Source organism: Punica granatum, chromosome 1 (assembly GCF_007655135.1).
Source record: "Punica granatum isolate Tunisia-2019 chromosome 1, ASM765513v2, whole genome shotgun sequence".
NCBI classification, from domain to species: Eukaryota; Viridiplantae; Streptophyta; class Magnoliopsida; order Myrtales; family Lythraceae; genus Punica; species Punica granatum.
In genome coordinates, this window is record NC_045127.1 from 12576386 (window position 1) to 12602968 (window position 26583).

General features: G+C 36.9%; 1 protein-coding gene and 1 pseudogene across 1 annotated transcript; both read left to right on the forward strand.

The window, feature by feature from the left end:
* Positions 1 to 883: 883 nt before the first annotated feature.
* On the forward strand, positions 884 to 5227 carry LOC116192783 (annotated as a pseudogene).
* A 5187-nt stretch (positions 5228 to 10414) lies between these two features.
* On the forward strand, positions 10415 to 22966 carry LOC116214069 (E3 ubiquitin-protein ligase UPL6). Its single transcript, XM_031549325.1, has 26 exons — positions 10415 to 10880; positions 12152 to 12249; positions 13019 to 13146; positions 13243 to 13354; positions 14089 to 14269; positions 14936 to 15118; positions 15357 to 15539; positions 16534 to 16615; positions 16756 to 16874; positions 17038 to 17339; positions 17486 to 17582; positions 17880 to 18023; positions 18220 to 18303; positions 18384 to 18470; positions 18814 to 18954; positions 19051 to 19176; positions 19495 to 19593; positions 20283 to 20350; positions 20463 to 20529; positions 20600 to 20770; positions 20859 to 20948; positions 21244 to 21324; positions 21551 to 21624; positions 21863 to 21934; positions 22076 to 22165; positions 22395 to 22966. Exons 1-26 carry the CDS (start codon positions 10722 to 10724, stop codon positions 22459 to 22461), a joined length of 3105 nt encoding a protein of 1034 aa, XP_031405185.1. The 5' UTR covers positions 10415 to 10721; the 3' UTR covers positions 22462 to 22966.
* Positions 22967 to 26583: the final 3617 nt, after the last annotated feature.

The following is a 26583-nucleotide window of genomic DNA, read 5'->3' on the forward strand; positions in this document are numbered from 1 at the left end:
AAAAAATGCACGAACTTTTCACATTTTAACAATTTTAACATGAATTTTTTTCTTTAATCTAAAAATATACAAACTTTCGATTTGATAGCAATCCTAACACGCCGTCAATTTTTTTTGTTAATTTGAACGAAATCTAGATAACAAAGGGCGCTGACGACTTCAATCAAGGGGAGGGCGCCGTCGACCCCAATCGAGGGGCTGGTGGCCGGAATCGAGACCCCCACCCTCGGAATCGAGAGAATTCTCAAATTGAGGATTCTCTCGACTCCAGTAAGTAGCGCCACGACATATAAGGGAGATGATTGCGTTAAATATATATAAATTAAAAATAATTTACTCAATCAAATATGAATTGAGATATACACTATATTCCATCTAATAGCACATATAAGGACAAAAGTATTGCTATATATAATAAATATTTAACATATTGAGAGAATGAGCATGTTAGATTAGGGGCGGGAAGGTGAAATTTTTCTTGGGGTGAAAGGATGACAGACAAATCAAATTTTATTCTATATGATTTGTGAATGATGAATATATATAAGCGAATTATGTATACAAAAAAAAAGTATATATTGAGATGCTCTTTACATTATCGAGTAAAATTTTCATTTCTTTCAAAAGAAATTTAATTATTAATTAATATATACAAACAACGATGATTAATTCGAAACGATTCGTGAAACTTTGATCCAAATAAGAATATGGCAAAGTTTAATTAATGGAATTGTAAAGACAAAATAATGATGACGTCTGTAGGACACGATTAGAAAAAGACAAAATAACATTGAAGGTTGAGTGGATTTGACCGAAAAATATCCCACACAAAACGCCCGTGTTGGTCTGTGCCCAAACAAACAAACAAACAAAAAACACTGAAAGACATGCGACAACTCTCTCTCTCTCTCTCACTATCTCTGTCTGTCTCTCCCGCTTTCCTCCGCTCTCGTCTTCTCTCCTCTGTCAGTCTTATGGCTGTTCCCTGGCTTTTCAGGCGGGCAAATTTTGTACTAAAATGTTGCACGTAGCCGCCTTTTCTCCGTCCAATCTCTCCATTCTTGCTCCCGAGAAAGTCTAGGGGACGCGCATGGCTTGATTGTGCCCCCTTCCCCCAAACCCCCGTCTGGTATGTTCCTTCATGCGATTCTTGCCATTATATTAGAACCGAAATGTCTTCCTCTCCCCTCCAATCTCAAGGAAGGAAGACCTCGCCTTAACAAATATTGATTTTTCCGGCTTTATCATCATTCACAGCTTAACTCTTTGTTTTGGGCTCAATCTGCTTTCTGTTCACGCCGGGCATTTCCGGCAGCAATCGATTTGATTGCCGGGATTTTGGGTTTCGTTAGGTAATTTCAGTATTTATCTCGAGCCTTCTGGGAATGAAATGTAATAATTGCTTGTAGAAGGAAGTGGTCGATCTTCTTTAAAGAAATTGAATAGTCTAGGATTTGCTTTTTGACGTTTTCCTGTGTTCTGCTACGTTTCCTTTTGTGGTGTCTGATGCTACTTCGAGTTCTCAATGTCGGGTTGTCGTAATCTTCCCAAATTTTATCACTTTCCTCCGGGCTTCCCGGATGAATCTTTGCGTTGATAAACCTTGGAAGACAGCTATGATCTTCCTCTGTAATGGGCTCCATTGGCATCCCTCTTCTTATCCGTAGGTAAACAAGAATTGTAATCCTCTGCCGAAGGGCAAATATTCCCGCTTGCACATTCAGCTCAAATTTTTGTTCGGTCTCAACAGAGGGGTTGCTGCTGGAGTGGCGAATGCATCCGGGTTTTTGGGTCCTCCCGTACCTAGACTGAGAAGGAGGGCTCGTTTTCAGCATTCAATGGCGATTCATGGATCTGGGCTTTGTTCCTCGGAGCTTATTGCTAAGAGGGTCTTTTGCTCCAGCGCTATTCAAGGCGCTGACAAACAGGCTCTGGGCGAATCTCCCACTACATCTCGATCGCCAAGGTGTGAGTTTCATTCTTTTGGTCCTTACTACTGACGATTTGTCTGGTAGCTGGTTGTCCTGACAAATGACGTTTTCAATGTAAAACAAATAGGTCATTAGGAAAAAGAAAGTCAACAAGCGCTAGCCAGTACATCTAGTAAAGACTAAATAATTGCTAAGGCTGAAATTGGTGTTGTTACTTGTTACCCTGTTTTGGGACTTGATAAGTTTGTGTTGCCGAGTGAGTGTAATTTGATCTATGCATATCCATATGATTTCTGTATTGATGTGGTGAACCTCCTTGCGGGCTTGTGAGTAAAGGTTGCAAATTAATTGGATCTGGCTCTGCTATACCAGCTCTTCGGGTCTCAAATGACGATCTAGCAAAAATTGTTGATACCTCCGATGAATGGATCTCCATCCGCACAGGAATCCGCAATTGACAAATTTTTTCAGGTCCGTTCCTTTATTTAATTTTTGCATTGGTAACAAAAAAGTTAATACACAAAGTATGATGAGAAAATACTACTCAACCAAATCTGTACATGCCATTGAACTCGATGGAAAACTGTGTAATCAGTGGTTAGCTTTAGTTTCTTCTAATTCATATTCCTTATGTTTTGTAATTTCAAAATAGTTGGTATCTTTATCTCTAGCGCATTAGTTTTAAAGGTTCACTCAATGAATTAATCATATAAGTTACTCATTATATGTTATTCATCTTTTCATCTTATATGTGTCAAAGTTCAGTAACAAGATCTGCATAAGATCTTCATACCCCCATAAAACCAGTCCTGGATCCACCAAAATAATGTTGGATAGTGATATCTGTTATGGTCATGGGGCATCTCATGGTGATTTCTCTTTTCATTTTCACTTGCTTGGTCCTAATGTTCAGCTTATTGCTTCATTCTTCATATATTCTGATGCTTCATGTATTAACGTTTTAACAAATTTTATCAATATATTAGTACGCAACTCCTTCAGTGTTAATTTTATTCATTTAAATCTCTTTCCTATTTCATAGCAGGAAAAGAGAGTCAAACGAATTTAGCAGTGGAGGCAGCAAGAAAAGCTATAGAGATGGTACAGGTTGATGCTGATGATGTGGATATGGTCTTGATGTGCACTTCTACCCTGAAGATCTTTTTGGTAGTGCTCCTCAGGTATCTGTTTCTGTTCTTTTTTTTTTTATGGCAGTTGTGCATGTGTTGTGGTGGTTGCTAAGGGTCTGTATTTCAACGTTCGACTGGCTGGAATAGTGGCAATTTGAGTTTTAAAATTTTGTGGTTGGTTTTATGACATGGTGTCCTGTGAGCAAGAATAACTGGATTTCATTGGTTGATCAGCTTATGTACGTGCTAAATGCTATTTGGTTATGTGGATTGCTTCTTTATAGCAGTAAACAGGAGGAAATAGTAGATGTTTCTGTACTTGTTTTCATGTGCAAATTTTTATCGTCACTTTTTCGTGTCTTATCTCTATTAACAGATTCAGAAAGCACTTGATTGCAAAAAACATCCTTTATCCTTTGATATTACCGCGGCCTGCAGTTGTTTCGTGTTGGGTCTAGTCTCAGCTGCTTGCCACATTAGAGGTAACTTAGACCGTTTCTTTGAGCTTCCAATTGGTTTTATCATATTCTGTTGATTGATTGATGTGATGATTTATGTAGTCTTATTGGAACTACAGGAGGTGGGTTTGATAATGTTCTAGTGATCAGTGCCGATTCTCTTTCCCGATATGTTGATTGGGCCGACAGAGGGACCTGTGTTCTCTTTGGAGATGCTGCTGGTGCTGTACTGGTGCAGGTGATCAATTCTATTTTCTCCACCTTAAAAAAAATGGATTTTCTGAGTTATTTTTCTTAAAAGCAGTACAAACGAATCGTTGTGGAAATTTCTCCCCAGTATGCATCTTGTGTTATTACTATTATGCTTATTTCTGCAGTCCTGTGATGCCGAGGAAGATGGGCTCTTAGCTTTTGACTTGCATAGTGACGGAGATGGACAAAGGTATAAAGTTTTCTCAAATCATTCTTCCTTTCATCTTGAAGGACTTCTGGAATTTTCGTCAGTCCGGAAGAATCGACTAAGCAAGAGTTACGTTATATGCAGACACCTAAAAGCCACGATAACAGAAAATGAAATTGATCACACCCTGGGAACTAATGGGTCCATCTCAGATTTTCCACCAAACCATGCTTTGTATTCTTGCATCCAAATGAACGGTAAAGAGGTCTTCCACTTTGCTTGCCAATGTGTGCCCCAGTCAATTGAATCAGCCCTTCAAAAGGCCGGTCTTAATGGATCCAACATCGACTGGTTACTGCTTCATCAGGTATCAGTTTTTATCAACTATGACTTCAGAAAGCTAAATGGGTGATGATTCTTTTGGTTATGAGAAGATTTCTGGTTTTTGGTATTTAAAGAGAGAATTTACTTGGTTATTGAGATTTATCCAGCATTTTGATTTCCTGCTGTACAATGCGTCCTTGTTTTCCATTTTCCAGATTGGAAAAGCTTTCATGTTTTCATCAATGAGCAGTTTCTTGAGCACGTGCACATTTTATTTTTCGATATTTGATAAGTAGAAAGATTAACTCTAAAAAGAGTTTCTTATGATTCAAGGCCTAAACTTTAGTAAATTCCAAGTGATTAAACTATTGCAGGCGAATCAGAGGATAATCGATGCAGTTGCGACACGTCTAGAGGTTCCACAGGAACGAGTCATCTCAAACTTGGCGAATTATGGGAACACAAGTGTCGCATCTATCCCCTTGGCACTGGACAAAGCTGTTCGGAGCGGGAAGGTGAAGCCGGGCCACATGATCGCTTCTGCAGGCTTTGGTGCCAGGGTCACTTGGGGCTCTGCCATTGTCAGATGGGGATAAGAATGAAACAAGCCTCCTCTTAAAAAAGAGGAGAATTTCATCCATCTCCTCCCAGTAAGAGACCCAGAATACGGTTATTCGCTCAAATTTTGCTTCGATTGCCGAAAAAGAATGGAGTCCGAGGGGAGCAAGCAGCAATCTTCTTCTTCATCTTTCCCTTCATCATTAGTTTGATGATTCTGTTGTCACTACCCACAGCTCTTTGTCCCCAATAAATTCTCTCTCTCTCTCTTCTTTATTTGTTCAGCTTCCCTTCGAGTTAGTCCACTTTGTCTTGAGACATTGAGCAGAGCAGAGCATGTATTGCTGAAGAGGAGCACAGAAGTGTATTGAATGCAGTCCAAAATTTTGAATCTTCATTTATCATTAAAGCTCAAAAATTGACCAATCCTCCTCTTGTTTGCTGTTCTATAGTTCATAACATCTCCAAGAGCACATCACGGAAGAAGGATAAATCAAAAAATAATGAATGATCATAAATGCAGGGAGTTGAAGAAGGAAAAGAAAAACGAAAACTTTGACAAGCTTCACTGAGTTGTGTACTTCTTTGAGTCTCGAATTTATCCCCTTCAGGGTGTTATCTATGGCAAACCGAGGGCATCTTCTTTCGCCCTCGATGCAGGAGAGCTCCCATGGCTTCGGTAAGTAATCCTGGGCTCAATAATTAATAACCGAAACCTTCTGTATCCTTGACCTTCCAACTGGGTGTTGCCATCAGGATGTCTGATCTTGAGGCCCTTGCAGGCGGCATCCTCCTTAGGGATGAAGACGGGGAACTCCCCAGGCTCCTCCTCGGGCACGTGCCATGTGCACTGGAACTTTGCAGATTAGTCCTCGAAGAAGACAGGAATGGAGCCCGAGAGCATGCTGTCGTAGTTCGATCTCGGGCAGGGGATGTAGCCGGGTGGCTGGAAACAGAAAATGGACTGCAGCATAAATGGACTGCAGCATAGGCTTCATGTAGCGAATTGGATCGTGCTCACAGACACGTCCGAGCAACTCAGCATGGATTATGGAGCTTGCATACAACATAGCAGTATTTCTTGATTATACGGGACTCTTTCCCCAATCAGCAGAATATTCAGATATAGCCTTCATATCTGATGAAGTAGGAAGGTTAGACTTCGAGATGGGAAAGGGAAACTTCTCTTGTTTCATTTGTCCAACCTCCATGCAAAAATCCTAACTCGACTACCGTTTTGGTCGAAATTAAGGTTTTTTTTTTGTCAAAACTAATGCGTTCATTTTTTTTTTCATAATGTGTTAATTATTTTAGAATAGTCAGCTCGTATTTATATAATAATAATATAAACTCCACTCAATAATAAACGTTATTTATAAAATGTAATTCTAAAAATTATATTATAAAATTCACCGAGAAAACGTATATTATAAATTACATATTCTTATTGATACAATAAACTAGTATGAAAATGAATATTCAATAAGTTCTAATGAAAATTTAAATTGAGTAAGCATATGAATTATTAGAAGTCACCATGGAAAAGAAGAATTTCTAATCACACCAAAATAGTCAATTTGTATTTATATATTAGTATTAACTTATTCAATAATAAATATTGTTTATAACTGAATTCTATAAATTATATTATAGAATTCACACAAAAATTTTTTATTGAAAGAGACATTCATATTGATAAAATAAAGGGAAAATAGTAATGCACAACGCAATTTTTTGATTTTTTTCACGTTGCAGCACAAATTCAAATTATTTCATTGTACAGTATGAAAAAAAAATTACATCACATAGCATGTCATTGATTTTCAATTGAAAATTGGACAGCACGTCATTGATTTTCAATCGAAAATTGGATGGAATGCTAATGTGACGGTTTTTTTGGGATATTTTTGCACAAAATATAACTTCAAAGACCTAAATTTATTTAAATAAACTATAAAATAAAAAAATAAAATAAAAAAAGAAGGAAAGGCTTGATCAAAGGGGGTGTTGGGGCCTCTCGGCAAGCCACCGACTCCCTCAATTTGGAAGAACCTGGAGGCAGAATCCCTCAAATTGGGGGTCAGTGGCCCGCGGGGAAGCCCTCGACCCCCTTAATTTTGGGGATCCTGCTGCCGAGTCCCCTAAATTGAGGGGGTCGAGCCTTCCCCGCGAGCCACTGACCCCCCGATTAGGATCCCCAGCCTGCTTTGCACCGGCCGACGACCCCAATCGGACGATCGATGGCCAGCCAATCAAACCTTTCTCTCTCTCTGTTTTTTTTTTAATTCTAGTTTATTTAATTAAATTTAGGTCCCTAAGGTTTTATTTTGTGGGAAAATACCCTAGAAAAAGCCATCATGTCATCATTCTATCCATTTTTTGACGGAAACCGGACGACGTGCTAAGAGGTGCAATTTTTTTCATTATGTATAAGGAAATGATTTGAATTTGTACTACAACGTGAAAAAAGTCAAAAAATCGTGTTGCACAGTTCTATTTAGTATGAAAATGAATATTAAATAAGTTCTATTGAAAATTTAAATTGAGTAAATATATACATTATTAGAAAGCCACCAAGGAAAAGAAGAATTTTGAATTACACCAAAATCAAATTTGTACACGGGAACTAAATATGTGATAATGCACCAATTATACTTAAAATATAAAATATTATCCAAAAAATTATATTAATATTATTATAATTTATATTAAAAATAATTAATTAAGCTCATATATAAATTATCACAACACACTCATTATATAAATTACAAGAATATAAAAAAATTTATGTGTGAAAATATTTTTTTTTTGAAGAAGTAAAAATAAGGATTTTGAATAACACTATAATAAAAAATATCTAAGGTATATTCAGATGGTATAGTTCTAATATATTTTTGAATTATATTGATACTTAACTAAGTATAAATATACATATTAAGTAAAATAATTAGTTACCTAAATCAAGGATTTCCAAAAAAAAATTAACACAAGACATGAATCTACGAAATTAGGGCCATCTAAAAAATAAAACAATTAATCCTCACCCAAAACAATAAAAAAATTAATAAATAATTGAAAGGAAGCGTATGACAAAAAGTTATCTCCAAAAAGAAATTTACAAAATCAAGTTTTATACACGCATTTTCTGAATTTTGCATTATAATAATCAAATGATTAAATAAATATTTAATACACTTTGAGTAAAAGGATTAGTAGCAAAATTATCACTAAATTATTTAAAATTAAACTAATTTATTAAGATAATATTTCGAAATGTTTTGTTATTGTTGAAAATTCTAAAAAAACATTAATTTCTACTAAAAACAAACCCATGTAAAACACAGTTAGATCACTAGTTGTATTGTAAATTGCCAATAAAAATTCAGAACTTTAGGAAATTAATTGATCTCTCATCCTCCCACATGGAAATTCGTTTGACTAAATTCAATTTCAATTAGATTAGCGTTTTGGGCCAGATGCCTAATTTCTCTTTGCGCCGGAAAAGAAACCACCCAAAGGGAAAACTTCAGGAAATTACCTTTTATATCGACCCGTCAATGTACATGGAAACTTCAAATTAATCAGAAATTTCCATTTAAGCGGTCGACCTAACTTTTGTATATAAGACCATATCCTCTTCCCTCCAAATAGTAAATCAACGAGAAGAAAGTTAATCATCGCAATGGCAGGTCGACGATGCCACTTAACTCCTACTACTCAACTGGAGGGCAGAAACCCGTCACGACCCGCCCCACTGCCATCCCCGATTTGTGCACCACAGTACAATCTCTGGGAGCCGCTGTTCCCCCATGGACCGCACCTATTACCAGGAAGTGGCCTGCCTGTTTACCTCCTCGAAGGGCCTATGATGACCCTGAATGCTCGGCTCTATTGTCAGGCTTGGCTCAGACCCGACGACTCATACTTCTCACATTCACCATGGCTGTCTCCACAGCAAGCCAACTGCACCCAGGAGGCCGCATTGGTCTCAATGGAGGAGAGGGCAGTTCCAGTTTGGGAGGGCACAGCACCGCTGTTCCAGCAGCTGCCGGCGCCACCACTGGGCTCCGAATCAAGGGAGAAGAAGGAAAGAGGAGGCAGGTGAGAGGTCGGAGGAAGCTGGTAAATCTACAAGATAGCTTGCAGTTCAAGAAACGGTCCTCTCGACTCTACCGGTCGCCGAAGTGGCAAATATTCGTCGAAAATTTGGGAAGTGATCCAGAAGTAGTATTGTAACTCGGATGATTTTGTTTACTTTTCCGTTCTTGATATTTGTTTCCTTGGATCGAAGTTTCCTCGTCTCTATGGAACCGTGTCTTGCCTTATGTTCTGGAGCAACTCTGTTTTTATGACATAGAAGATATATAGGCAATTTCCACCAAAACTCTGGCAATATCATGACATGCTTCATACCGAACGCAATTTTTTTTTTCCATCTATTACAATCTTCTCGAGAGATCCTCTATGTATTCGAGATTATACGACAGAGTTAATTCTCGCATATTTTGAAATTTCTGAAATTCGATTCATCTATACCGCCATTGTCGAAGAAGGTCTAGATACGAGTCATAGCATGAACATTCTTTTGCGCAACTGTAACACATTAATATGTCTACTTGTGCCCATATATATGTTGATGTCACCTAAATTGAAGGAACATGGTTCGAGACTCAGCGGAGCACCTCGTGGTCATGGTTAAGTTTATGTTCGATGGAATTAATCTCACCAATCAATCAATATATATAATAACAAATTATTTGTCTGTTTCTCGTGCAACTACATCCTAAAGATAAAACGTCGTGAAGTCATGTCATCTCTTACGGACTCTATCTCGTAATCACATCATAATTTTAATTACATAAATATTATACAGTAGAATTTTTATATTCGATGATATATTTGAAATACAATAAGTATATAGTGGAACATTTGATGTACAATAAAAGATAAAATAGAATCTAAATATAACATATAATCGTGCATTATTGGAATATACATATATCCTTTTAGTACAACTAAATATATAAATATATAATGTAACTTTTATATTAGCAAGATATATATATATATATATATATACACAGTCGTTTGATTCAATATTATATGAACATATATATAACTGAATATATAAATTGGCTGCTCATGTACAAACTTACATTATATATATAATTGGCAACTATATGTATAGATGCGATTTGCATCAGAACCTGTAGCATTATGTTTCTGTTCTGCATAGACGTGGGTCTTTGCAAGCTTTATATATATATATATATATATACACACTGTATTGCATACGTATCTAGTACCAACACCTATCTTAAGTCAATTTGATCGTCTCAAAATGTTTCATCGGGTTATTTACTTTATTATGATATTTTACTCGAAAAGTTTGTTACTCTCTTCTGATTGATATAGTTGCTTGCATATTTTACTTGGAGAGTTTATTCGAGGTCGGAAATTGCTCGTAATTTACTTTACTTGTGGGCCGGGCTGAAATTATCGGGCACGCTCAATTAATTGGCCAACTGGCTAACCTAAGCCGGTTGGCCCATGATGTCTTCCAACACAGAAAAAAAATAAATAAATACAAAAGGACCTAAGTCTTTGTATGCATTTCACTTGGCAAGAAACCGCGAGGAGAATTGAACCAAACCTTCCATTCTAGTCTTCCTTCTTCCTCGTCGTCTTCTTCTTCTTCTTCTTCTTCTTCTTCTTCTTCAAATTCTACCGCAAGTTTTCTCTCAATCCGGGCGCGGAGTGGGTAGGGATCACTCCGGCGATCTGTGAGCCACCTTCTTCGTCGCAACTTGCAGCTGGATCAATTCTGACGGGTCGGGACTGTTTGTCGGTGTCGGATTGGGCTCTGCAGCAGGCGATTTGCTGGGCTGAGCTCCGGCGGTGGTTCTGAGCTCAGAGGAGGATGTTCTTCAGCGGCGATCCCTCTACGCGCAAGCGCGTGGCGTTGGGGGGCCGTAGCACTAAGGAGAGGGACCGGCAGAAGCTTTTGGAGCAGACTCGGTTGGAACGGGAACGGAGATCGTGGCAGAGGAAGCAGACCAGCGCTGCGATCAAAATACAGGTTCCTGCTTGCTTTCATCCTACTGAATTATTACCGTTCTGTTATCGTATAATGGCTAGTGATTGGTCTTAATTGAGCTTTAGTGGAAGTATTTTAAGCTGGAAGTTCACATGTGATTCTCCATGCCAATAGTTACACACACCAATGATCGAAGGGACTTAAAGGAAGAATACCTGGATGTGCCTATGCTGTGCCAATACTGTAATACTGCAGCAATCGAGCATTGCATTGTGTTTGTTGTGTCGTGTTCTAATAGTTAGCAAGACTGTCTTGTCTGAAAGCTCTTGGATCAGCTCACGAGTTGGATGTTGCTTTGTCCTGATCCACGAGTCCTGTAATGTGAAATTTTGTAAAGAAAAGGATTGGAGCATTTACGATGATAAAGGAAATGTTATAGCCTGTCTCCTATTTTTAGTTCTGTCTGAGGTTGTGACATTGTTAATGCAATGAGGGAAGCTTGTATTATTTCCTGATTAAGTCACTTCATGTACTGTGGATGGAACTATATTCTGGGGTGATGGAGAGAATGGTTTTAGGTGCATGTGTTTGTGATAAGTGCTTTTGGATTCTTTTTCTTATCGTAACTGTATTGTGATCGCTTGAGGTGAGGATCCAGTTTCTTGTTGAAATTCAATTTGAATGGCGATGCTCTTTAATGGTAGAGTCAGAGATTGGTTCTTTGCCATGAGTTAGGATATGGAATTGCATGAAGCAAATTAATTGATGGATTTAGAAGAGGGTTCTTGTTACCATGTCATTGGAATGCACACATTGCATATGAAATAGCTGATAGATTTTAGAGAACAAAGATAATTCTGAAAACCAATTGTCTTTTTCTTGCCGTTGGGTTCTTGATCTAATCGGGATAGTTGAAGGGGAAACTTGTTTTTACCAAATCTGAAACAAGTTGCAAAGAAATTGCAATCAGATAATTGCAACGAAGTATCTCGGAAACAGGGTACAATTGAATATTTGAGTGGAATGAGCTAAAATGTATGTTTAAGTTTCTAACTAAATTGCAAATAGTACAAAAATGAAAAATTTATGTCGCTGCCTTGTAGAGCATTTAACTTCACTGCACAAACACGTTGGGTGTTGTTTGCTAATATATATTTTTGTGAGACGGTGTACTGTCTGCTCATACCTAGATATCTTCATGAAGTTAAATGTCGTTTTGACTTCTCGTTAGGACCTAGTTGTAGTTGCGGGATATATAAACACAAGTATATTGCTTGGTCTTCTGCAATATTGTAACTTGTTTTCATGTGCAGAAATTTTATAGGGGGAGGAAGGACATGCAAGCTACACGGGGTGAAATACGAGAACAATTTTACCGGACTTATGGGAAGCGTTGTGAAAAAGCTGACAGGTGGCTCTACCAAATCATGATCTTTCTTGTTACTGTTGTACTTCCATTTATTCTGTATAATTCATCTTTGCTACTGTTTTCTTTATTATGAAAGGAGTACCTCTGTTAAGACACTCTAAATGGATTTTGATCTGTTAAAATGATGTCCCTTGAAGTTAATTATTGGCATTTGGATTTAGTACTTGTGAGCAGAATGAACATAAAATAGTAAGGCAACTTTAGGCTTGTCTTCTGCGTAATGTCTATCTTTGAAGTAGAAAAATAAGTGCGCCGGGAGGGAGGGAGGGAGGGAACTACCTACTTTGGTGATTAACTTAAATGTGGAGTTGGAGAGAGTTGGATTCGGTTCTCATGCCTTTTTTTTTCCCCTTAAGAAGAGTGAACAAGTACCCCCTTTTGTTTGTTGTTATGTCAAATATCATTTTAGGATATATGCCTTTTGATATGGGATTTGAGGAACCAATATTTGCTTTGTGCTGTGATAGGTGTTTCATTAATTTATCTCTATGGACTAGTGCTTTTAAGAACCCAAAGTTGTAGCTGAAAAACATACTTAGAATGTTCACAGCTGCACAGTTGTTAGATTATTCACGTTGATCATCTGCTTTTTGGGACCAATAGGTCCGTTAGCTATTGAAAGATGCAAAAAGCTTAAAAACAATGTGCAGTTCCTCCTTTTTCAAACTCAATATAGTGCTTGTTTCTATTGATTTGATGATTTTCCATCTTTTTAATCTATTCTTTTGTTTGGGTTGTCTCTGCATTTCAGTCATTGTTTCTGTCCAGATTCAGCTTTCCTCCGCCAGTTACTTTTCTTCTTCAATGCTAATAATGTTGGTGATTTTTCAATCCTTGTGGAGGTGTGTCGATTTCTTCGACAGTACATGCAAGAGCAGGGTATGTTCATTTATTCCCTCCTTAACAGCCAATTCTGGTAGTTGTATGTTGAAGCTGTTGTTGTCTGTGACCACTGATAGTTTGATGATGCAACAGGTGATCTTGTGAGCCTCTTTGCAGGCATGGATTACTCTTCAAAGAAAGCTTTGGTGGATTATAGAGTGAAGCAACTTGCATATACTTGTATTCAGGCTGTCTGTAAAAATAGGTTGTTACATTAAACCTTTGCTTGAATAGTGTGTTGATTTCCCTTTTAATTTTCTTGCATTTCATGTTGTTGTACATTTCTCTATTGTTTATTCGATTTGAGATTCTTTGCTGCAGTTTTGCCAAGAGTGCCTCAAAGTGAACTGCTTCTTTCGAGTTTGAGTTCTAAAATCAGAAATAGTCTGTATGATAGAGGCAATAGGGCATCATGTATATCGAATGAAACTATTTTAGCCTGTTCAATGTGGTTCTCAGAGGCATTGGCATGAATTGATCGTCTACTCAAGTTGATGAAGCCCGACTAGGATGCAAATTGGTACTTCTTGATGAGATTTATGCAACCACTTGGAATAGCTTTTGGTAAACAATGTTCAAATATATAGATATACAGGGAAGCATGCCTGATCCTCACAGCTGCACTTTTTAATGAAGATGTACATGGTTGGTCAAGGAAATCTTTTCCCTGCTTCCTCAAAGGATAAAACAAACTGGACCTGAAATCGAGAAGCTTATATCAAATCCTAAGTGGTGTTGCTAATAATAGAAGCTTATCATCTTAGGACAACTTTTGTATTATTTTCCACTACAGCTTAAGCTCATTATCTCGACCTTGTTTTCTATGTTATTGTCTGTCTTGACTTCAAAAGTTGTTTCAAATATTAGTATTTACTTTTGGTGGATATGAATATCCCCTTATGTTCAGTCACCTCATTTTTTTTTATCTATATGTGACAGAGATAAGTTGAGGAAACAACCTAGTTTGTTATTTAGTGGATCTAGCCAACCAATGGTTCTCTTGTTAGAAGCAGCTGCTTTGCTGATTGAACCGAATCTACCATGGGTCTGTAAGACAGTCGGGTATCTCTTGCAAAGGAACATTCTTGCAGATTTCAGAGAGATCATTCTAATACTGCAGGTATGCATCAGTTTCTACACATTCTGGATGGCTCATTTTTTGGAAATTCATCAGATCATTTGCTTTCGGATTCCTTTCTTTGTCTGCAAGCCTGGTACTAGCAGATGAAGCCAAGGCTGACTCTGAACTTCAGTGGAAAAGCCTAGCATTGTTGGGATGAACTTTAATGCATATTTTATGATAAAGTGCGGAAATGTGAATGAGACTGTGAGCAGGTGACTGCTGAGAACAATATCATATAATTTCTACAAAGCAAGAGGACATGAGATGGCAGCATGATCCTGTCTAGCGACAAATATAACTTCACATAGTGAGAGCAATTGAGAGGAAGGGTATCTCTCTTGATAGAATGTTGTAGATTGGTTATCTCGTTAGGCTTTGATCTGCCACTGGTCATCTGTGTTGATTGTCGCTAACAATGTAAATCCGTTAGTTTCAATGTTACAATCACGTGCCACTTGATTTAGTTTCTTATAAATTTTGTCAAACCTGCATACCATTGTAACTCATGTGATTATCTGCTTCTTTTGCCTTGTCTATGTTGTGCCATTTGGGTGATCAATGCCGATTTCCTTTTCCTTTGTTTATTCTCCCAGTTACATAGATACTGAATTTCTTTCTGTAACATATGTCAACTTGTCTTGGTCTGTGGAATCCAATGTTCAGGAAAGTACCAGAACTGCTAGCTGCAGTGAATTTCTTTCTTCGTTGGAGCGTCTGCTGGGCCTTATGATTCCTCACACTGGTCAGATGCCCTGTAGTTGTCCAAGTGTAGATCTGCAATGGAGTTTCTCATCGCAGCTTCTTACAGTGCCTTTCTTGTGGCGACTTTTCCCACATCTGAAAGAGGTATCTCTCTGACGCCGTTCTCATCATATTACTGGGTGTTTGGTTAAGATCTGCTTAACAACATTATTATGGAGTCTATGGTCCTGCTCAGTTGCACGGATATTTAAGTGAACTGATTGTTTGCAGAGGATAAGTTTTGCTTTTGTGATTTACTTACCCTACCATTATTTGCCCATGCTCAGTCTTGTATGCAGCCTTCAGTGCTTATAGCAGATGGTAATTGGTCTATTGATGGCAGGTTTTTGCAACACAAGGCTATGGTCAATATTATATCCATCAAATGACGTTCTGCATGAAAAATTATGCCGGTGTACTACCTAAGGATCTATCTCCTGAACTCCCTGGTTATGCCTGTCTCCTTGGAAATATATTGGAAACTGCTGGAGTTGCTTTGGCCCAACCTAACTGCAGTTTTGAAATGGTATAAGTGTTAGAAAGCTTTGAAGTCTCCATGTTTTCCGTGCTTGATCTTCTGTATTATTTGTTTTGTTTTATTAATTATACAAGAATATGACTGGAGATTTGGCACCAATTTCTTTGTCCTCCATTGTCATTCTAAGGAGCTCTTATGCTGCATTTCTTGATCTGAATTAATTAGGAAAAGACAGGAATTTTAAGGTCCAGGAGTTCTCTTGTTGTTGACTTCACTTGTAGGTCAACTTTTGCTTGTCTATAAGGTTTGCGTGATTGTTCTTACAATGTAGACATAATGTGATGAGGGTCTTCGTTGTCCTAGAAAATGCTTGACCTCAATCTCTTGAGGTTATCTAGGAGAAGTAAGATGTTTAAAGACCTAGAACAGAGGCTTACGGGTATATCTCATATCAGTTTTGCTCTAGAAAACTTTTATTATGTTAATCTGCTGGAATTGTAGTATTTTAGCACACTTGAGATAAGTGATTATAAGATGGATCTTGAATATAGGTTGTGTATGGATTAGACATGGTTGACTGAATATTTGCTCTTCACACAGATATATTACCCTCACTTTCAATTTGGTAAATTACTCCTCATTGTCTCAATTTCTAAGGGGACAAGAATTTCACGTGATATCTTTATAAATTGCATTAAAAACCAAATAACAAATCCTATATTTGAGTGGGGCAAGGATGTAAAATGTACTCGAGTGTCTTCTCTTACGTAGTTTTTTCATCAGTCTCATTTGTATCTGTTGTAATGTCCAATATTTTTTACCATAATTTTTACTGCATTTCAACCCATTTTACCTCGTATTTTGAAAGCTTAACAAGATTATAGAAATTTATGATTTAAGCATGGCTATTATGTTTCTGATGATGATCCAAGCCTGAAGACGTGTTCGGATAATTTACTGTTTTGGGTTGTTTTCTGATTAATTAAGAATGATGAGCAAGTAGCTTGACAGCTTTACCTAAGATTCTCTACTTCTTTGTCAGGCTATAGACCTCGCCGCAGTTTTGACATGTTTGTTGGAAGCTGTTACCCCTCTGAAGAAATCTAGTCAAGAAAATAAAGAGAGTAAGATTCGTCAATAGCATGTTTTTGTGAATTTTCTCTTTTTGATGTTTCAACCTTTAGAATTTCTATGGGCTAGTTCTTCGTAAATTGCTATTTTTGTACCACTTCCTTTTGTTCTCACCCATATATGTACTATTCAGGTTCCATGCTAAGCGATGATGATGTGATGTCAGACGATGATTTTATGAGTATGACTCTTAATAAAGATTTGGAACAACATATATTAAGTGTGATCAATTCACGCTTTCTTCTCCAATTGGTATGGTATATTGCTCCCGTTTTTCTAGTTTTGTGATTTATTTCTTGTCATTCTATGAAACTCAGAAGTTAAACTTAACCAATCCTTAAAAATGGGTGTTTACTATTCCGTGTCCTATTTTCTCATTAGTCGCCGTTTGGGAATTTATACATTTATTTTGCAGATAAATGCTCTATTTGGACCGTTACGTGTCGGTGGTTTGAATCATGAACAATCTGATCGGAGGCGGGTGGCAGCTGTTGATGCTGCTTGTGCTTTTCTACATGTTGCAGTTGACACTTTCCCCCTTGATCAAATTTTGATTGTGTTAGCATATGGAACTGAACTTGTAACTGTGCTATGGAAGTTTATTAAGTGGTGCCATGAAAATGACAAGTGGCCAGTTTTATCAGAGCTTTCCCAATATTTGGGAGGAGAAGCACCTGGCTGGCTTTTGCCCCTCGCTGTGTTCTGCCCAGTGTTCAAGTAAGTTTTAAATTTTATCGAGGAAATTCTCACTTTCTTTTCTTCCAACTGATTCTCAGGCTGCAGTAGTACATAAAACAAGCACTTGAACACATCCTTTGTGGCCGATACAGTTTAATCACATGAAGTGGTTTTTCTTTGACCAGGCACATGCTTATGCTAACTGACAATGAAGAATTTTATGAGCAAGGGAAGCCCCTCCCGTTGGAGGATATCAGATGCTTAATTGTTATTTTGAGACAGGTAGATACCATTAAAGGAAGGCCTACTAAGGCAAAGAGTATATGCACTGTATGTTTTTGCAGATATTCTATCTCTAATGAAATATAAATAAAGTAGAATCCCCGAGAAAAGATTGAATTATCTTTTCTGGCAACTCACTGCTGTTTGTATTGACAGCTGTCTTGGATACAGTGCATAAGGGAGTAACATGAATGAAAATGTATTGGAAAATTTTCATGATGCTGTTGTTGACTTGACTTTTATATCCCGTGTCACTCAAAAATAAGTTAAAAAAATAAAAAAAATCCCCTTCTGCAGGCCTTGTGGCAGCCTCTATGGACGCAACCTAAGATAGCTTGTAATCAAGTGAAAGGTGCTGCTAAAAGCCTTTCTAATAACAGGAGTCGCTCAGAAATCCTTCAGCACAAGGTTAGCGTGGAAGCTTCTCAGCTTCTCTCTCAGGTAAGTTGAAGTAATAACTAAAAGCATATTTATGTCTGATACTTATGCACTTCTGTGATGTGCCTGTGCATATCTTGTATGTATGCATATTCTGGGAACATATTATTTTTCTCAGTGTGGAGGGGAAAAAAAAAATTTAAGTGTGCAAAAGTCTTTTTCTTTTTCTGATTTGTTCCCCTTTCAAATTCTAAAACAGCTGCAAGATTGGAATAACAGAAGGCAGTTCACTCCTCCCAGTGACTTCCACGCAGATGGTGTAAATGAAACTTTCATTTCTCAGGTAAATGGTCATTCACTTTGGTTTGTCCTATATGCTGGAATCAGTACCGACTACTTGCCTTGACTGTTCTTATTCTTCAGGCTGCGGTTGAGAACACCAAAGCTCACGAGATATTGAAGCAAGCCCCGTTCTTGATTCCATTTACTAGTAGGGTGAAGATATTTGCTGTAAGTATTAGTGAATCAAAATGTTGGACTTGTTAGTTTGTTGGCATGCTTTTCCAGTTATAAATGAGTTTCTTGTATATTTGTATTTTTTATTTCAACAGTTGAAAAATCCAGCCTTCTTGAAGTGACTGATGGTTACAGAATGTCCGCTTCAAGTAGTTAATGAGCTGGCATGTTTACTTCCAAACGAGTTCCTCAGTTAGTAGCATTTAAATCCTATTAAAACCTGTTCTTTGAATATCCAGCTTTTTCAAAGTGAATGATGGTTACAAGAGTTACGTTTATTGGTCTACTTCATTTTGCATATCTAATCAATGTATCACGCATGATTTTTATATGCCAGTCACAGCTGGCTGCACATAAGCAAAGGCATGGGTCTCAAGCTGTTTTCACCAGAAACCGGTTCAGAATACGGCGTGATCATATTTTGGAAGATGCTTACGATCAGATGAGTGCATTATCTGAAGAGGATCTTCGAGGGCTGGTGAATTCTTGTTCTTTTGCTTAATATCTCTAAGTACATCAAGAAGAGTTCCTTTTTTTTTTTGGCAGAGAGCACTACATTTTGCTTTACGTGCAGATTCGCGTCACATTTATCAATGAATTTGGAGTTGAGGAGGCTGGTATTGATGGAGGCGGAATTTTCAAAGATTTCATGGAAAATATTACAAGAGCAGCCTTTGATTGTCAGTATGGATTGTTTAAGGTATCTTAAATATGGTCCTTTCCTCATTTATAGTTTAGTGCTGGCCCCTTCCTCTTCTCCATGCATTCCCCAATGCATCTCGACTGTCTGTCTTCTTCGTGGGCAATATTGATGATAGCCATTATTATGACTTTGATAATTCTCAGCTGCATAGCACAAAGTGGTTTAGTCTGTCTTATGGCTTTCTTTTTTCTTTTTTCTTTTTTTAATTTTATCGTCTATATGTGGTCCCCTTTTTTTCCCTTGCATAAACAAGTGAAGCTGCAGACACATCAATTGGATATTAACTGAATTGCTCCTTGTCTTGGTATATTACAGGAGACATCCGATCATTTGCTTTATCCTAATCCTGGATCCGGCATGATACATGAACAGCATCTTCAATTTTTTCATTTTCTTGGAACTCTTCTCGCGAAGGTATAACTCCTCTTTTATGATGCTTTGCTCATATATTATCATATAAGCCTTCTTTGTCACATGATAATATCTGCTCATATCTTATCATCCTTTAGAAGCTGTCATCTTGATTGACACCGAAGACTTTCCGACTTTTCATATCCTTGTTTTCGCATATAGCAAACAACTGTTATGTTTTTGAGAACTACAGCAAGCTGCTGAAAGTACTTCCATATCTTATTTTACTCTTTCACAAGCAGCATTTTCCCTTGCCAGTACATAGTTATTCCTCCACATATAATATATTATGAACTGTTTTCAATGGTTAAAAAGCTTTATCTTATCAGGATTCTGAAATAAATCCTCACACTATTCCATTTCCATGTCACTGTAGTTATCATTCAAATTTTTCTTAAGTTGGCTAAGTAATCTTTGCTGTTAAGTTGGTTGTGCTGCATTTGTTTCAATTTGCATAATTATTCTCTCTTTACTATAAGGTGACTCAGCCATGTCTATCCTCATATGAAAAATTGGGGGAAAAAAATAAAAATTGGGGTTTCATTTCTCGAGAACAGCACTCTGTCCCTACTAATCTTTTATAAGGAGCGCATTGTTGTGGGTCTGTTTATGCTCACCATCATCTGCTCCTCTCATTTTAACTAATATACGTTTGAATTTAATTACAGATTTTTTTGTTACTCTCCTTGCAGGCCATGTACGAAGGAATTCTTGTGGATATACCATTTGCAACTTTCTTCTTGAGCAAATTAAAGCAAAAGTGAGATTTAAAATCTTTTATAGCACTAAATGTTCACTTACGATGTCGTTCATCCAAAATTGTTTAGGTTTCTTACCTTTCTAGTTTATTTTATTGACATCATTCATGCCAGGCACAACTATTTGAATGACTTGCCTTCTTTGGACCCGGAACTGTATCGTCATCTTATTTTCTTGAAGGTAATATTCCCAAGATTTCATGAGCTCTTGTTTGACGGCACATGTTTTATTCCTGATGTGTTTCATGCAGAATTATAAGGGTGACATTTCGGAATTGGAACTGTACTTTGTTATTGTCAATAACGAATATGGGGAGCAAAAAGAAGAGGAGCTTGTTCCTAATGGGAGAGACATGCGGGTCACTAATGAGAATGTCATAACTTTTGTTCGTCTTGTAGCCAATCACCGGCTAAATTTGCAGGTTGAACACTTTTGGATTTCTATTCTAGTTCCTGCTCAGTTTATATTCCTGTTGCAACCGCGATGATAAGCTTTGAATGGCTTCTCAGATCCGTCAACAAAGTACGCATTTTCTTAGAGGGTTTCACCAACTTATGCAGAAAGAGTGGATAGATATGTTCAATGAGCATGAACTTCAGGTATGTTTCATCTGTTGGAGAAAGTATATATAATTTGCCATATATTGGTGGGTTGCATCACATCCATAAGATCAAATTCTATTAGCACATTCTGCTTTGCCCTTCATTCTACTATGCCACCTAAAATATTTGGAATTCGAAGACAACCGGCAACTCCTCTGACTATCAATGATTTTTCTTCCAAGAGCAGTTAATTATCCTGGCTATGTGTATTGCTTTCTCGCAATTTTTCGACCGCTTTGATTAGTAACTGATTTTGATTCTACAAAGAATTAATTTGTGGTCTATTTTGCAGCTCCTAATATCAGGTTCCTTGGAAAGTTTGGATGTTGATGATCTGCGCGACCACACCAATTATGCTGGTGGTTATCAGAAGGTGAATAGTTTTCCCATTTTCCGTACCAATTATCGCAGAGAATGTGTTAAAACTGAAAAATAGTTTTTTTTTTTAATACTTAACATTATGGAAGTTAAAGACCATCCATTCCAAATATCAATATTTAGGATCTGAGGGAGGAAAGTTATATTTTCATTGATGCGTTAGCTTGTCGAGTCTAATTGTCTTCCACCTTTGTTTTGATCTTGTTTACTAAATGGTTCAGGATCACTATGTCATCGAGATGTTCTGGGAAGTTCTCAAAGGTTTCTCATTTGAGAATCAAAAGAAATTTTTGAAGTGAGTTCTGCTGACTTTGCTCCCTTTCTTTGATGTTATTGATTAATTTGGGAACTTAAAGAGGAGAGATATATAGACGTGGAAGGTGTGTGAGCTTTCAGTTGCTTAGAACTTATATGTAGCTAACATTTATCAAATGTTACCTCAAGGTTGAGAAGTATTAATGTATTTTATTTATCATTTTGTGATCTCATGGATATGTAAAAGGATTTACTGATAAATTCTTTGTGCTGATCAGATTCGTGACCGGGTGCTCTCGGGGTCCGCTTCTTGGATTCAAATATCTGGAGCCTGCACTCTGCATACAGAGGTATCAATCGTGCCAAATTCAATATGCTTGGTTCAGATTTGTTTATTTCTACCTTAGAAACGAGTCTCTTTGCTTCTATATGCTGTCTATACATTTTTTCTTTCTATATTATCTGCTATAAATTTCTCGGTGCATGTGTAGGGCTGGAGGTGCTGCTTCTGATGAAGCTCTTGACCGGTTACCAACGTCTGCTACCTGCATGAATCTTCTCAAGCTTCCTCCATACACAAGGTTTGTCCAGTAAATCTACCACAGCCTTGTTAGCTTCTGAAAATGAAAACAAGTCGAAAACAGAATGGTTCATTTTTTCAGTTCCATGAAGGTGGAAAAACCCATGGATCTTAAGTTACAAGGACACTTTTCGATGTTTAAACTTGAATCAGTGCTGCTTGAAAAATATCTCCATCCTCCCTTCCCTTTCTTCTGTACTCATCAACGATTTTATTCACTTCCTGTACAGCAAAGAGCAGCTAGAGACAAAACTGCTCTATGCCATCAATGCCGATGCCGGGTTCGACCTGAGTTGATGACCATGTGCAGTGAAATGTTTTTAGTTGAGGTCCAATGCTTAATCAGGACCATCTTTTTAATTGGTCAAGCCCATGGGAGGTTCCCCGTATATGATGAGGTGAGCATCGAACTTGTCAACAATGACCATGGAAAATTCAATGAGGAAATTTCCATATCTCTATCAGAAAGGTGATATCAGTGGAGGCAGGACGTGAAAGTCGTGTACATAATTGGGCCTACCTCCAAAACAGTCCTTGTAAATCGACCCTATCCATCGGGAGAGAGCCCATGTAAGTGGGGTTTCTCACAGCCAATTCTGTGGTCCAACTCGTGGAAAGTACTCATCGGAACAATTTGTTTCCGCTCAAACTTGTGTGTACAGTAAAGGTTCTTCTGCTGGTATCTCTGTACATGTAGAGACAGCCGATCTGCAGATTACGGTTTGAAAGTATTTATCTGCAATAACTTACAATGAGATATGCCTTTGGGAAAATATTTTTTGAGAAGTCTTGTTAATTATAACTATCTGACGTTATCTTTCTATATTACTGCATAAAATTTTCTCTTTTTTATTTTAATGGGTTAATAACTAAAAAAAAAGCATAAACTTTTTACATTTTAACAATTTTAGTACGAATTTTTTTCTCAACTTAAAAAGGCATAAACTTTTGATTTGATAATAATTGTGTTAAATTTTTAGTTAATTTGGGCGAAAGTTGTTGACATGTAGGTTAAGTGAGACTCACCATAATTTTTAATGATAAAATTTTTTCAGGAATTTTTTTTTTTAAAAAAGAAGCAAAATCGGGGAGGAGGGGTGGTGGGGGCCTCCTGCCGGCCACCCCCTCTCAATTGGTCGCCCTTGGTCACTCCCACTCAAGCTATACGTCAATAATTTCAATTCAAATTAAAGGAAAATTTGACTTTGTGCTAGAATTATGATCAAATCGAAAGTTTGTGCATTTTTAGGTTAAGGAAAAAAGTTCGTATTAGAATTGTTAAAATACAAAAAAGTTTGTGTTTTTTTTTATTAATCATATTTTAAACGTATCGTTCTAGGCAGTAATTATTTACGAAATGTAATCTCTAAGTGTATTCAGGAAGTGCGCTGCTCGTTACTCAAGTTTCTTACCCCTTACCGCTTGTGGTGAATAAAAGGAGGGCAAGAGTAATGGTGATCTTGTCCCATCTCACTATGCAATCTTCAGGTTCTCGTGTTCAATCGTAAATATATCAAGCGAATTGAATATTCAGTACAAGATTGTCAGTACTGCCAAGTATAGTTCACAAAAGTTGATATTCTCTAGGCCATAGAAGGGATTTGAGTTTGGGATTTTTGAATTACCGAATTACATGGGAATAAATTTAGAACTATTTGACCACTACCTTTGATGTGATCTAGTGGGTAGTCCTAGGACATGGCAATGGAAGGCGGTAAATTTACCGGTTGCTTAAAACTACTACTTCAGCTCTGTTGGGATGAGATCTCACCCGCGCTTTTGCCCCTCGGGTGAAGTTTGAGATTACGTCGGTGTGATTATTCGATGAGCATTTCCGACACCCTATTCTGCTTTAGCGCTCGAGATGAGAGAACCACGAATTCGATGAAATATTTTGTGGTGAAGTTTGATTTTGCTTTTGCTTATTCTTCAGAGAATAAAGTTATAGTCCTCGTTGCCCCAAGAAGACAAAAGGAATAAAGCCCTTTCGATCTTCACTTCGACGTCGTTACCACTCAAAATCAACAATCCTCCCAATATTGAAAGTGTTCGATCACTAAAATCATGGAGGGACATGGAATGCTTTTGTCGGCATGCAGGACATGTAAAAATTAAATTCCCTTTTTGGGTTAATTTCAAATTGGCCCCTGCAGTTTAACTATGGTCTCAAACTTTACCTTTTAGTTTGTGTTTTCTTTGGGGCTGCTTATCTTGGTTACTTTGTGATGTGGTAGATGGCAGAACTCGCAGTATATTGGTCCAAAGCATGCGCTCTTTTGTCTGTGAATATTTTCGGTTGTATGAATAAGACACCTAAACAATATACGATAAAAAATATGAATTTAAAGATGGTTGATATTTCAGATCCTATCCTAAAAAAATTTTATAACTTATAAAAGAATCGCGAACAATTATATCGTGTTATTAATGAATCATTGAAGTTATCACCATATATTACTAAAGAGTTGGCATATGTACTTATAATATTCAAAGGTACCAAAATCCTTCTTGTCATAGTGTGAACATACCGTAGGAATTTCACTATCATATGAAGAATTTATGCCATCCATCAACTTATTTTGAAGTCAGGTTGTTGATGATAGTATTTATTAGAACAATACACTTATTGGGGAATAGCACTTGAATCTCCAATTTCTCAATTACTTCTCCCTTTCACCTCCAGGAATGGGGTTGATTTAAATGTCCCGTTCATCTTCTTCAAATTCCGCCCCAATTTTTAAAGGGATAATCATTTGAGGGTGGACAAACACAACTACGCAACATTCGGGGGGGGTAAACTAAGACAACTCAAAACTGCGGAGCATTTCAATAACATAATCAAAACAGGAGGATATAAGTAAATTCGAATCGACTTTTTTGTCGTTACTAAAAGATACTTTTGCTTCCTTTTTTTTTTTGCTTCATTTTTTTTCCCGGTAAATAGTTCAAGATGAAGAAGAATCCAAAATTGAAGAAGGATCGCCAAAAGATCCTTTAAGTGATCCTACATGTGGAGAAAGATAGGATGGAAAGAATTGAAGAAGAATCCAAAATTGTTTGATCAGTTTGTACACTTGTTAATTATATCCAAAAGAAGACGCTCGATCGGCAACGCTCGTTCCAACAGTACATGATCAATATAACATTTGAATTTTTTTACCCCAAAAAATATTTCATTTCTTTTTAGTGGAGAATAAGATGAAAGCTACTGCTTTGCACCTTTTTTAAAAAAAATTTACTTTTAACCAAAAGTTATTCTTGTAAAATGGTCAACTCATCAGTTGATAGATACATAGTTCAATGTGCATGCATATTGTGCATCATATATACATAAATATATTTGTTTTGCTCCATTGCGGATATTATTTATAAGGAGCCATTATATGCATGCATGCAGATGCAGATCGAAACGATAATAGTAAACATAAGGACATATATATATATAGTACTATATCCTTTTTTTAAGAAATATATATATATATATATATATATATATTGAAGTGTGCATATATATATTACATAAATTATATATTAGATGTTATATAAACACTGAGATCATAAGATTGGAAATTAATAGTTACCAACATAGGTTGATTCAAGAGATTTATGATTTGTTCCCTTTAAGTAAAGTCTTAGATTAGAGTCTTGTGAATAGAGAAATGCATGACTGAAAAAGTTATATCATTTAGTTAATAGATTTGGCTTGAACATAATTAGTCAAGATCCATTTGATTTTTGAATATCAAAGCGCACACTCAAACAAATATATAAAGAGCATGGTAGATATAATCTTCTGAGATTCAACATATAATAAACTAAAACTTAGACTTAGACGCAAATTAATATTTTTACTACAGCATATAATTAATATGATTCTCTGCAAAGCGTATGCAAGGTATATGCATATAATACATGGACTTCATGAGGGAATCTCTACGAAATCAGACAACGGTCCCGTGAATCTAAATAAGACCTACACAATGGCTATAATATGCCGGTGCATATAACTATATATATAGAACGCGCCCATCAAATATTTGATTCTTTAGATTCTCTTGGGCTCTACCCCGTTATCCTACCAAAAAAAAAAACCGTAACTTGACGTTGACCTTGGGGCCCTATATATATATATATATATATATATAATTCCAAATTGAAATCCTTTCAATGCATTTGTATCAAAATATTTTCTAGAAATGTGCTCTTTACTTGAACTTGAGGATATCGAATTCCGTGAACAATACTAAATTTGTTTGATATGTTCGCAGTTCAACATAAAAATCCGAATATTGTTTAGCGGGAGACGGCAAGGTCGTCACCACTACAGTCCATCATTTTACTTATAAATATATATATATATATTTGTGTGTGAGTTTCCTTCCAATTCTGACACAAAACAAGCATGTGGAAAATTTCAGA